At 41.7% G+C, this 13,145-nt stretch overlaps 1 protein-coding gene across 4 annotated transcripts in view; it reads left to right on the top strand.

Moving 5' to 3' along the window:
* The first annotated feature begins 5,953 nt into the window (after positions 1-5,953).
* The window catches only part of LOC127589228 (BAH and coiled-coil domain-containing protein 1), a 62,180-nt gene continuing 54,988 nt past the window's right edge, over positions 5,954-13,145 (top strand). For all 4 annotated transcript variants that reach the window (XM_052048291.1, XM_052048290.1, XM_052048289.1 and 1 more), the window contains exons 1-2: positions 5,954-6,202; positions 8,217-8,542. In XM_052048291.1, the coding sequence (XP_051904251.1) occupies positions 8,371-8,542 (172 nt within the window). In that variant the 5' untranslated portion in view covers positions 5,954-6,202; positions 8,217-8,370. The remainder of the gene's footprint in view (positions 6,203-8,216; positions 8,543-13,145) is intronic.

Below are 13,145 nucleotides of genomic sequence, written 5' to 3'. Positions count from 1 at the left end.
TCGCTGCGGGCCTGCAGCAGGAGAACAGGGAAAGTTGACATGTTGTGGTGAGGTCAAGAAAAATGCCGTTAGTTTCAAGTAGACAAAAGAGGAATCCGGGCAAAGGAGTTTGAATCGTTCCTAAATGTCAAAAAACTAAACAAAACAGGCTTTTATCTAATACTGTAGATGACGTATCGACTGTGCGATGGCCGAGTGGTTCTGGAGTTGATACTACAAAACTCAAGACGACTTCAGCAGCCTGTCATACTCACAAAATGAGTGAACGTGTGCTTGCTTCAAGCTGATGAGTTCATGAGGATCACAGACCGTATTTTGAAGGGAACAAATAGCTTTGTCTTGTGAACACAAAATGCTTGAGCTGGTAAGCAGCCTTGTCCGTCACCATATGATCGTTTCTAATTTTTAATATTGGAACACAAACGGTGCAGCAACATGTAAAGATGTTTCAGACGAAAATGAAATTTATGAACTCTACACTGGAAACTAATGTTGTGTTGAATTGACTTCATTTATTTTTGTCAAGTTGTTGCGCAAAATAAAATCATACGGGTTCAGGTGCATTTTTTTAAAAAAGAAGACTACACATCTACTTTAAAAAAAAGTGTATCTGAATTCAGACAATTCGGTTGTGTGCAGCCACTTGAGCAAATAAAATGAAGTAAATTCAACACCCAAATGATTTTATATTAGCCTGAGGGGGGGAAACTGCAAATAAGTGAGTTTTTTAGTGCATAACAAAGAATAGGTTAAAAAAATCTGCTAATTGGTTGCTGGCTGCACCGTCCAGTAGTAAATGGGTAAAAACTACATAGAGGCCACACGGATATGAAAGTGCTGAGCCCATTCGCTAACCAAAACAGCAGCACCTATCAAGGCAACATTTGCCTTCAGTCTGCCTCGATTCTTCCTCCGCTCTGGTCGATTTTGTTTGACTTGAACCAACGCATTCACTTGTTATGAGTTGTTATAGACTAATAAAAGGCCTCCTCCATCTGCAGTTGAGTAAATACGCGCCGTCAGCTGCAAGGATCTTTCGGTAACTATCCGAGTTTGTAGAATAGGAGAGGTATAGGATCAAATACTTCCGAACTGGCATAGCAAGATTGAAATGTGTGGGTTTGTTTTTAATAAAAGCGGAAGCCTTGATCCACAAAATGTCATCAAATGGTTTGGGGCTCTTAACGCTTAATCCTTTTTTTGGGATTACTATTTTGTTTTTTTTTTAAACCTCGGAAGATAAGCCGCATTGTGAATAAAAATGTCTGCTCCGGTGTCCCACTTTTGATTTATTGAGGACATAAAGGCAAAAGGGCTGCACGGTTTGCCCATTTCGAATATCTACGAGGGCCCGTCTGTCGTGTGTTTGTGGGCGGGAGGAAGCAGCTGTCAATCATCAACACTTCATTGATCAAGGACAATCGTCTTCCTTGTGAAAACAGATTTTTTTTTTCCTTTTACAAGTCACTCACCCAGCTTTAATTATCACACAGCCTATCCCGTATATAGAGCAAGATACTGGCATGAGTGAATGTGGATTTGCCATTTTGGAAATATTTCACACTGGAAGCCTGAAAAATTATATTTCCATCATCCAACACCGCCACCCTGGCCCCCAAAATTAACCTTCATTTTCAATGATTGATTTCTAATCAGCAGTACTGAAAATGTGTGGCACATACACACACATTTGCAGTCGAGTGTAACCTCTACTTTTATCGTATAACATTTATAATTAATGTTTCACCTTCCTCAGAATCTGTGTATAAATTCATAAAGTGCAGTGTTTTGTTTTTTTATCTCTGGGACAGTCATAAATAAGTGTGACATAAAAGTGTTATAAATCTGGGAGGAAATGTTACATTTGTAATTATTTGGTAGCTGTCCACACCTACTTTTAAATATGGGTTTGAATAATTGACAGTGTATATCTGTAATGGAATATTGATTAATACGCATATTTTTAGTGTTTGGTAATCATATTACAACACTGGATTGACTTTTCATCCTTCTCAAAATGTGTGTATTGATAAAGCACTGTGTCTGTTTTTAGTGGGGGTATTCATAAATAAAGGTTGTATAGAAATGAAATAAATGGTGGGGGAAATGAAAATAAATGTTTATTTGGTAGTACATATAGAGTATTATTTTGACTCTATTTCAATCCCTCAAAATATGTGTACGTGGTGAAAAATGCACAAAATGTCACCAAAATAAGCCAATAAAAGAGTCACGTCAAATCAAAACGTAAATAAATGTGGAATATAATATTTGGTATCCTTTTTTTTTGTCAAGAACATTTTAATGACACGTAATCTGAAATGTAAATTTCTTTCAGGTTACAAAAATGTAGGCTAAAAATTTGACATTGAAAAGGCTAATCCATATATATATATATATATATATATATATATATATATATATATATATATATATATATATATATATATATATATATATATATATGTGTGTGTGTGTGTGTGTGAGAGAGAGATATATATGTACATATATGTATACACACACACACACACAGTAGTCCCCAACTTCTAGCGACAATGACTGGGTGCTGACAATGGGAGAAACGGCGAGGCTAAACGCTCGACACACACGCACGCATCACACGCCATTATGTCGTCCGTGTGTTTTCTTTTCCCAAACTCACCGTGCAAATTATTTACTTGCAAGCAATTACTGGCTCTTGTTGGACTCGACCGCACCAGCCAACCCCCTGCGACAAACCTCATGCAGGCAAGCCGCACGCGAAAACATGCAGAAATGTTTCCACGCGCGTCGTCTTCATTTAAAACAACGACGACAACGACGATCCGCGAAAAGCCGCAACGATTTTCGGTGATGATTTCGGTGGCAGGAACAGCTCCATTATTGCTAATATCCACGCTATCATTACCCCCCTCCCCCCCTCTCGCTCTGCAGTATATTCCCTTTGATTCACGCTTGGCTCGTTTGGCTTCAGGGCCAACGGGGGTCCGGCTTTGGAGGCTAAGGAGGGGTTGGGGTTTGGGGGAGGGGCGCCTTGAAACAGGTCCCCTCTTATCCTCTTTCATCATCTACCCAGGGGACGCCTTGAAACCGCCCGGACAGTTATTGCCTTTTTTTTTGTTGCAGGCAGTCCAACGCGTACTGGCTATCAGCCAATCAGAGGCTTGTTTACACTCTGGTGACTGACAATACGATGGAGGCGCGCCAGCCAATCGCCAGCGCCGACGCACACACGTACACACAAAAGGGCGCTTTCGTTTCGAGATATTCAACGTCATGCAATCGTCTGAAGTCGGTCTAATGAAACGTCTGTCATACGAAAAATAAATAAACAAATAAATACACGTTAATACATACGTACATACATTTACGATGTTATGATGTACAAAAAACAAATAATTTGTCAATCGATTCGTTGTCGATTAAATATTTCATCATATATATATATATATATATATATATATAAAATATATATGGCGCAGCCTAATGAGGATACGCGATATAAAAAAATGCATGGATGAATGTATATTTATCCTATTTATTTCATGAATGACGTTTTATTAGATGATTCAAGAAACAAAATTGGCTTCAGGAAAAATGTTTTCCCAAAGTCTCCCAAAAGGAAATTTATCATTGACATTAACCTCCACCCCCACCCCACCATGGGCTAAATTGTTGGAAATGTGTTTTAAGCTGCAAAGAGCTGAACATGTATCACCTAATATTTTGACATCGTTTCAGTTAAATAGCCCATATTTGTAAATTATATTTATGTTGAATCCCCTCCGTGCTTACGTTGGCTGACTTCGCACTCCAGGTTAGACCTGCGTGTCAAAAATGCAATAATATATCACTATTTAAAAGGCTCCATTCACAAGAATCCAACAAGCAGAAATGTGATGTGTAGAAAGACTTTTCCGTGGGGTTTAATGAATAAAAGTCAGACAAGACTTTTAAAAGAAGGAACTACATCTGGTTTGACTTGATTTACCCGCCAGTGATTGCTACCTATGCTCACTAAATGCTGATTTGAAAGTACCGTGCAATTGTAAGCGTCCACCATAAAAGTCATGTAAAATGGAACATAAACACGACTGCGGGTACGTATGACGCCGTGCGAAAACAAACAAACAACGGTCCTGCTGTAATAGCACTCATTGATTGGAGCCTTGCTTCACTCGGCGACTTGCCTTCGCGTCGCGGCTTCCGAAATCACTGTGGACTAAATCCCTTTACAAACGAAGTACGAGTGCTGAAACTGAAACGAATTGAAGACTTATACTGTATGTCTCAGCATACCCCTAGCAGATTAAAAGTTCATTAGTTTGTTGGCAAAATAATTCAAAAACGGTGAAGCTACATATTGTGTTGAAAGCAACTGTCACGCCCCAGACGATGATGTGATGAAAGTCAAAATCGACTAATCAATGTCATTTACAGTGGTACCTCTACTTACGAATGTCTCTTCATTTGAATCTTTTAAATTACGAAACGTCTCGACAGGAAAATACTGCCTCTTGTTAAGTAGTTGGGCGGTCGCTCACAATGCTGATGTATGCTTCAGACATTTTTAGTCTTTATTCTTTGCTTTTTTTACATTGTGCACAACTCTCATTTATTGTGCAATAATCTAATTGGAACGTGTATTTGTTACATATTTTGATTTATTTTTATGCTTTATATTTTTGTCTAAATTTTGGGGGCGCTTGGAACGGATTAGGGCATTTACATGGAAAACGCGTCTCTAATTTTCTAGTGAATAAATTTCTTCCAGAACCAATTAATTTTGTAAGTAGCTGTACCACTGTATTTGTTTTTAAGCCCAGTACAATAAATTACTGTGAAAAATCAATTTCATACATTTAACACGGACTCATTGGTTTCTAATCTCATCGGCCACCAATTGCCGAGTCAAACACGAGTTTCGCATCGCCCAGCCGTGAATTTGCGGCGATTCACCTATTTGCTTTGAGTTTCAATGCAATCGCGTGAACATTACAACAGGGCTTTCTTTTGTCATTGACATTCGAATGTGATGCACGCGGGCGCGCCCACGCTCAACAGCACCCTTCACATAGAAACGCTAATGGAGTCATTACAAAATACTTGCAATTTGATAAGATTCTCATTGTTTCCAGGTTCGGCCTCGACAACACTATTGTCATGTCAAGGAGCGGCCAAAACGACCTGGGTTTTCGCCCCTTTTCAGATGAAATGCGGCCTCGTGTGACGGAATTGAATAGCTTCTTTTCACACCAAGATCCTGCAAAATCTGGCATTTATCCATAGGATGACATGTGGTCTGACTTATAGTGACACAATCGATCTCATTACAACAGGGTCAGAGATGGGTGTTAAATTTCAACATTGCTCCGTGGTGTTATTCTCGCGTTTATGTCGGGGTAGGTTTTGATACTACCTCCTCCGAAGTACTGTTTGTATAAAGGAAAATGCAGTAGAGTGCGATTTTTATCGTTAAAAATACACTTATTACATTCTTATTAGAGTGTTACCAATTAAGAGTGCGGGGTGGGGGGCATTCATTTATAATAATAATAATAATACATTTTATTTATAAGCGCCTTTCAAGACACCCAAGGACACTTTACAATAACAAAAAACACAAAACAATACGGGTCAATACACCAAAGGCACTTTAAATGTCTGCTATTAGCTACATATCAACACCCGGCCCAGCGATTGTCATTTTTGGAAGGGGTTTTACGCTCACGCGTTGGCCCCCTGGCACCTCTGTGCTTTGCACGCCCCTGTCCTGCAAGCGGGGCATTGTGAACAAAAGCATCGTGTGCTTTAAATCTGCCGCGTCCCTCCGTGTCGAGCAGTCAAATCGACGCGCGATTGGTCAACGCCATTGACCAATCGCAGGCCTCGCAACTCATTAGCATGCGGGTATCCCACCAATGGCAGCGCGTGTTGACCGTGCGCGCGGGCGCCAGGCACGGGGAGAGAAAAGCGCCGCTTGGAAGGTCGGAGGCGCGATCGAGCCAGGCCGAAAGCGTCCCAGTCCCCGCTGCATCCCGACTCCGAGGCTCTCATGGACATACCGGAGCCGCTCGGCCGGCCTAGCTGCATCTGACCGTTTCACGGCGACTTTCAATGGGCGTCGCACTGTTTCCTGCAGGCTCACCTCCAGTGATTTGTGCGGTTTTAATTCATTCGTATGCAGCAATTTAACATGCCAGTAAGTAGTGCCTTTTATAAAAAAAAATCTATATATGATGGAATGTAATGAATTAAAATATACAGGGAAGACATATCGCCGTTTGATTGTATAACTGGATTTTTAAAAATCTGTCTCAAATGGAAACGTGATGCGTAATAGTCAAAAATAAACAGCATTTGGGGGCTTCGGACTGGGGGGGAAATATGAATTAATGCAAGGATCTGAAAATCGCCTACCTTACACCGTAATACGTCACTATTATGATTGTTTGAATTTCTTGACGTTGAGATTAAAATCTGATTTTTGTCACCGTGTGTTTAATTATTATTGCCGGCGTTACGTTTTTGAAGTTAATCTATTTATTGAACGTAAGATATCTGTAAGTTAACCAAATATTAATTAATTAATATAGTGGTTGAATGTGCAAAAAAAAATTAGCCATTGGTGTGCTTCGGGAAGTCGAAATCGGAGCAGCGAGTCATGCTCTTGGCTCTCCCCGGGCCGAGGTTCACTCCCTCCCGGGCGGCTTTGTCACGAAGGGTCGCCCGTTTCCGCAGCTCGGTCCGAGCCATTGAATGCAAAACAAACTACCACATAATTTGATTTATCCCCCCACCCTCAATCCCCCCCGCCCCCGTGCTCAAAATGACTGTAATTTTAACAATTATGTTAAACCGCGTTGATTATTTGCACGCTTTTAAACAAATTGCACTTTTTATCAACGCACGGGAGTTGCACATTCAATGCAAAACTAAACATCGCGGAGGAAATAAAAAAAAAACAACAACAAAACGAGTCTTTGGTAAATTTGCGGCAATTTAAACGGCGTTTTTAGCAGCGATGTCGATGACGTGTTTAGAAGCACCAGCATGGCGGGCTAATGGCTGCATGCAAAGCCCAGACAAAGGCAGCTGACGGGCGGCCATTCGCCTCCGATGTGTGCCCCCCCCACCCCCCTCGTTTCTCCTTCACCTCCATTACAATCTCAGCTGTCTTGTTTGCAGTAGCCATTTTCTTACTCTTTCGCGCACAGAGGGCACATGTGCTTGCACAGTAGCCCACTACGTTGCCTTTCATCATCTTTTCGGCTAGGTGGGAGATTTTTATTGTTGTGGACGAAGCACACGGCACGAGACCAATGTGTGTGTAGGTGAACATGTGTGTGTGTGTGCTTGCGTATGTGTCATGCATGGGAGGAGGTCATGTAGGGTGGGGGGTCTGCATGCAGGGATTTAGGGGCCCGTAAATGACAAGAAATGTTTATATGATATGATTTAATTCAATGTAATGTTGCCCTCCTTCTGGGTGCAAAATTGGATCTTATGAATGTAAATGTGATTCTTTTTGTGGGAGTGATTTTTTTGTTGCAATTTAATCTAAATTTTACATCGTGGTTGGACAATCATGTCCAATATTATTAATAATAAGAGCAAATGTGGTTCACTTGACTTCCCGATGTGAATGTCGTGTGCACGGTGCGAGTGCACGATAATGGTTGCACTCACGCCACACACACACACATGCATGCACCGAGAGCTTGATGACGCATCTTTGAATTTAAATGTCACGCATCTTCTTTTTCACGTGATCTTTTCTCAAATCTTGTAATTAGGAACCAACTAACTGTTTTAATGGCTGCGATGCATTTCCCCCCCCCCCCCCCCCCCAACATTTTTTGGGGTGCAAAATGAAAAAATTAAATCAGCATAGTGGAGACAATAGGAGGATGATGCACGTCGAAAACGAAGAGATGACGGTATTTTTGCCAATTTTTGGTTGGTTTAGTCCCGAATAACGAGTGAGTAAACGGCTGGAAGTAGCAGCGATCAGTGGAGGGAGGCTTGACCGGCGGAGGCATGTTAAAATCGGCTTGTTCGTGAGAGCAGGTCCCTTTAGGATCTTCACTCAAAAAAAAAGGAGAGGGAGAGAATATCAAGCAGTCTAAATTCACCGAAGCAGCACTAATGTCTTGTTTTGTGCTTGCCTTGTATTATTTCGATTTCATTTTATTTATTTTTTTTTAACTGGGCAGAAAAGATGATCCGGAGCGACGTTTTCGGCTCCACGAGCTTCGCGACCGACTGAATGCAACACACAGATCCGCAGGAGAGGATTATTATATGGACTGCGTTTGATTCTTTTCACCGGGCCCCATCCGGATTGCGGATTACTGGACGTTGTCGGGAATGGAAGGACGGGACTTCGCGGCTCCGGCTCACCTCCTCACGGAGCGGGGCGCCTTGGTGCACCGAGCCACCTCTCGGATCGCCCCCTCCGGCCACAGCTCCGTGCAGCACACCGGTCACTTCCCCGCGGGGAAGTACTACCCGTCACACATACCGATGGCTCCACACTCAGGTTTGTCCCCCACCCCGTTCCGAACTCGCATTCGTGCGCGCGTGGCTCTGTGCAGTGTAAATCTGCTGATTTTTTTTTTAAGTCATGATTTTTCATCGATGCACGCAGGGAGTGGCTGTTGACACTAACCGTTCAAAATACCAGCTAATAAATCATCGGTTTATTTTGTAAAGTTTATCATGGTTGCAAAGGTATCTCAAGCAATTAGTTAGGTTCGAGTGCTTAAGTTAAATGTTATATCCTTTTTAAAAAAAATGTTTTTTGAAACCCAAACAGGCAGGCCAACTTTGAAAGATAAACCCTTCAACACAGAAATAAAATGGAATACCTCATAAAAATGCAATGCCATTCCTTTTAATGGCCTTCATTTTTGCAATTTAGTTTTACTGCCTTTTGAATACTTTTTAAAACCCAGCAGTGGACACCCGGTTAAAAGGAGTGGAAATCACAGCAGTCATGATTGCTTGACACCAGTGGTATCACGATACATCGATTGACTTATAAACGATACCCATCGTGATATTTAAATACTTTTTTTTTAATCGCACACATGGATATTGAGGGTTGTTTAGCACATTAACATTTTACAAAATCAATATCGCTTGAATTAGATATGAAGGTGAGATACTACCAAAAAAAACCCCCAACAATAAGACAATTAAAACTATACCACACTAATGCTCTTTAATGTCGTTTTTTGATTGCGATTTTCATTAGCAACCTTTTTAGTCTTTTGAAAAACTAATAGCGGTGGGAAGTGTCGCAGTAAGACATGATACTAGATATTTGATACTAGTATGACCATACAGCGATTGCACAATGAATGATACAGGAGACGATATGCCATGATATCAATATATATATATATATAGATATGCGCGTCGATACCGCGCCGGAAGTGATACGATACCAATGCAAAAAGGATATTTTTTTACAGTCATTACTGTAGAGTATCTGCATGCATATTGAGATCAAATTAAAGACATTTTAAGGCCACATTTTGATCACATTTAAGAGCCTACGCAAACAAATTGCGAGCCCATAACAAATAGCTCACGAGGCCTTCCTCCCCCCAATCCTTCGACAACCCGCAGAATATTGATGCTTCCGCCCTACGTGATCTCTGCTACGCCGCCCCATAAAAACATGAAGAAATTACGGCAGTGTTGTTGTCTGTCCTTTGAATGACGGTTTTGAGGATCAAGTGCTGTGTTTGCGGACAATCAAGGCCTTCATTGTTGACAAGACGTCTTGGGCACGCGTTGTGGAGGGTCGCGGCCGCACATGCAAAACGACGCTTTGTCACTTTGCGTTGGTGCCATCGTCTCGGGGACGTGGGGCTGCGTGGGTGAGCGGCTTTGTGCGGCGGGGGTGGGGGGGGGGCACCGATGGGTGGGGGTTGACGAGTGGGGAATCTGCGTCAGGGGTCGGGTGGTTCCCCACCCCCCCCCTCGGCGTCCTCCTGCGTTGGCCTTCAAAGCGCCGGAGTGCAAATGTGTTGGCGGTGCACGCGCCAGCTTTGACAAGTGACTCGGGAGTATTTACATTTGTGACACTGCTTTAATTTATCATTTAGAAAGCGGCTGCAGAGACACTCCCATTTTTTGGTCTTTTTTTATATGTGTGTATCCTGAACAGGAAAATTTTTTTTGGCTTTTTGCTCCCGCTTTTCATGATCTTGCAGTCAGCAGGAAATTGTGCTCGCTGAAGAGAACTGCACGATTTAGAGTGTCATTTTTTTGGGGGGAGGGGGCAGCTTAAGGCACACCTGTGCAGTAAGCATCTAATTAGCATCTTGGCATGATGCTAATTAATGGATGCTAACAATCCATCTCACCCATGAGGTGGATGGATTATCTCGGCAAAGTCACTTGAACATATTTGGGGACCAATGTTGGAGAGGAGGCCTTTTGTGTGCATCCATTTTTTTTTAGATCTGCTCATGAGCATAAAACAAAAGTGGTGCATTTTTTTGTTGTTCATCGTATACATTAAGAAATCATGCAATTATGAAGTTTTGTGGGGGGTTATTTGAGTTACCTGATTGCAAGAAAAGGAAGTAATTTATGGTAGTGTTGCTGTTTTTTTTTAGATTGATGGTTGGCCGCTTTGGTTGTCGAGAGGTTATCTGCATCATATTTTGATCTCGTGAAGGAGAAGCGCTGACAGATTCAGACCGATTTGGGAACAAAATAACGTGAGAAAGAGGCCTCTTAGATAACATCTTAGATTTCTGAGTTCAACTCATGAGAAATGGATCAAAAATGATCGTTGTGCATTTAAAAAAAAATTCTCGGTGTATACTATGTTTAAAAAACATGCAACTATGATCCTTTTGGAGTTACTACAATTTTTGCTACTATTGCCATGTTTACATTTCTTCATGACATTCAAGTTCGACTCGTTTTGAGAGTGATCTCGACACCCACTAAAACATCAAAAGAAATATTAATTTATGGATGAAAATGTGTTCAATTTGTTCACATGTTACCAATGAATAGCTCGAGTCATTTTCAATGGCAGGTTGGATTTAAAGGGAGGGCGAGATAACAAAGAGCAGAAAACGAAGACTCCGAATGCGTTTGCAAAATATAGTCGTGTCATTCGTGCAAGAAAAAAAATCTATATATATGATGAAGAATGTCGAGAATTTATGAGCCTTTCATCGCTTCGCCGTTCGTGTTTGCTTTCGCCGCATGCGCGCACACACAAAAAGATGGAGCGACTATCTTTTGTGCTGCGCCGTGAAGACTGCAAAATGCCATCGCTCCAGCGCAGTCAAGGCACAGGTGGCTTATTGTTCTCTCCGCTCTCGTCACTTTGGGGTGTGACTGGAGGGAACGTTATCTCATATAGCCCTCAAAATCTGTTCGATTCCCGGCACATTTTCAGGTCTGCGTTTTATTCTGTTGGAATTTTGGTAGGACGGTCGCGTATTTTAAAAGAGAAATGATTTTTTTCCTTCCTTTTTACACCACCACATTCATTGTCAAGTTATTGTCGATGTGACATTTATTATATCGTATTTAAAATGAGATCTCAAGTGTTAAAATGGATGCTTCATGGCAGGGGTGTGCTAAACTTTCCCGCCGAGGGCCACATTAAAAAAAAGGGTGGTGGGGCTGTTAGTCTTTATGTTTGGTTTGCTAATCATGCGAAAACCGGTGCAAATGTAGGTTAGGGTATTTATGCGTATTTATCGAACAGGGTATTTATCTCGTTGTGTTATGGGTGACGTATGGTAAATTTATATCTAGCGTTCCAGGATATGTTAGTTCTGGTGGGGGGGGGGGGGGGGGTTGTGCGGAACTTGTTCTCCAAAAAGTGGAATCAGAGATGGCTTACGTCTCCCTCAATGTCTTTTACGTGCCGATTTTTAAAAAGTATTCGGTCACATTGAAACAATACTAAAGTGGGCCCAGAGCCCCAACTTGCTTTATGGTTTTGATGCATGGCAATTTACATTTTAATCTCAAATACATATATTTTTTTAAAGCTAAAGAAGACACCAGGAGAGACGACATGAAAATGTTGTCAGGTGGCAAAACAACTTTTAATAAGCTACGTTTTGGAAAAGGCTTTTGTTCTCGTGTAGTCATCAGAGTAAAATGGCTATTTATGTACACGTATGTACGTACGCTAATTTATATTTTATCCACTGTTCATGCTAAAAGGAATCACAAACTGAAATGATGATTGGTAGCTGTGTAAAAACAATCCGGTAACCACGATGCAACACTTATATCACGGTGGTGTCCGTGGCAGCAAACCCCCACCGGCTAAAACTGATGTTCTGGCCACCCGCTAACATGCCAATAGCATTTTTTATCCAATAGAGAGACAATTTTAACTCATGACAAGCATTCTAAAAGTAGTTACATCAAAACCCTGAAAATTGTCGTGTTCAAAAACTCAAAGAAACAAAACCTCTCGGGTAGGATGTCCGTTTTAAGTCATTAACGTCCGCGTCCATTGTCTTTTATGCTAGCAACGTTAGCCTGACTGAGTATCTTGTTTGCCGAGTGCGTCGGATCCCCCCCCGGGGGACTAACTTGCATACTGGTTGACATGAATATTTAACAGACACAATGAATATTTCAATGATCGTGATCAGGTGAGCCGTCGTGTCCGTGATAAGATTGTGTCAGCATACAGTGTTGCTCCTATAAACGGAATTATTTGTTTCATTACGCGCGCAAAAATGTTCACGCTGCGGAGGACAGTCTGGGGCCGCCGCACATCGAGCAACATGGCGTTCAACAACATGTTTTCACAAGTGGCCAAGTGTCAAATACTAGTTTTGTTCCGATTCAAAATTCAAATCGCCCGTGAACGAGGGTTTGACGTTACGGATGGAACAACCAATCAAAAATGTGGAAATTTTACAAGCACAAGAGATTCAGCTGGCCGCCGCTGTTGGCAAGCCGACCGATAAAGTATGAAGCAGTATGAGGTATGTGTCGGGGTTTTTGGTAGTAATTAACTATATTTATGATTCCATTTACCCGAGGATCAAATAGCAAAGCGTGCGGAGTCTCTGTCACCACAACACACGCAAGTTTTCCCGACAAAAAATACATTTCCCGGACCACTTGATCTCCAA

This window comes from Hippocampus zosterae, chromosome 17 (genome assembly GCF_025434085.1).
Source record: "Hippocampus zosterae strain Florida chromosome 17, ASM2543408v3, whole genome shotgun sequence".
Taxonomy (NCBI): Eukaryota; Metazoa; Chordata; class Actinopteri; order Syngnathiformes; family Syngnathidae; genus Hippocampus; species Hippocampus zosterae.
This window is presented reverse-complemented; position numbering and strand designations above follow the sequence as displayed.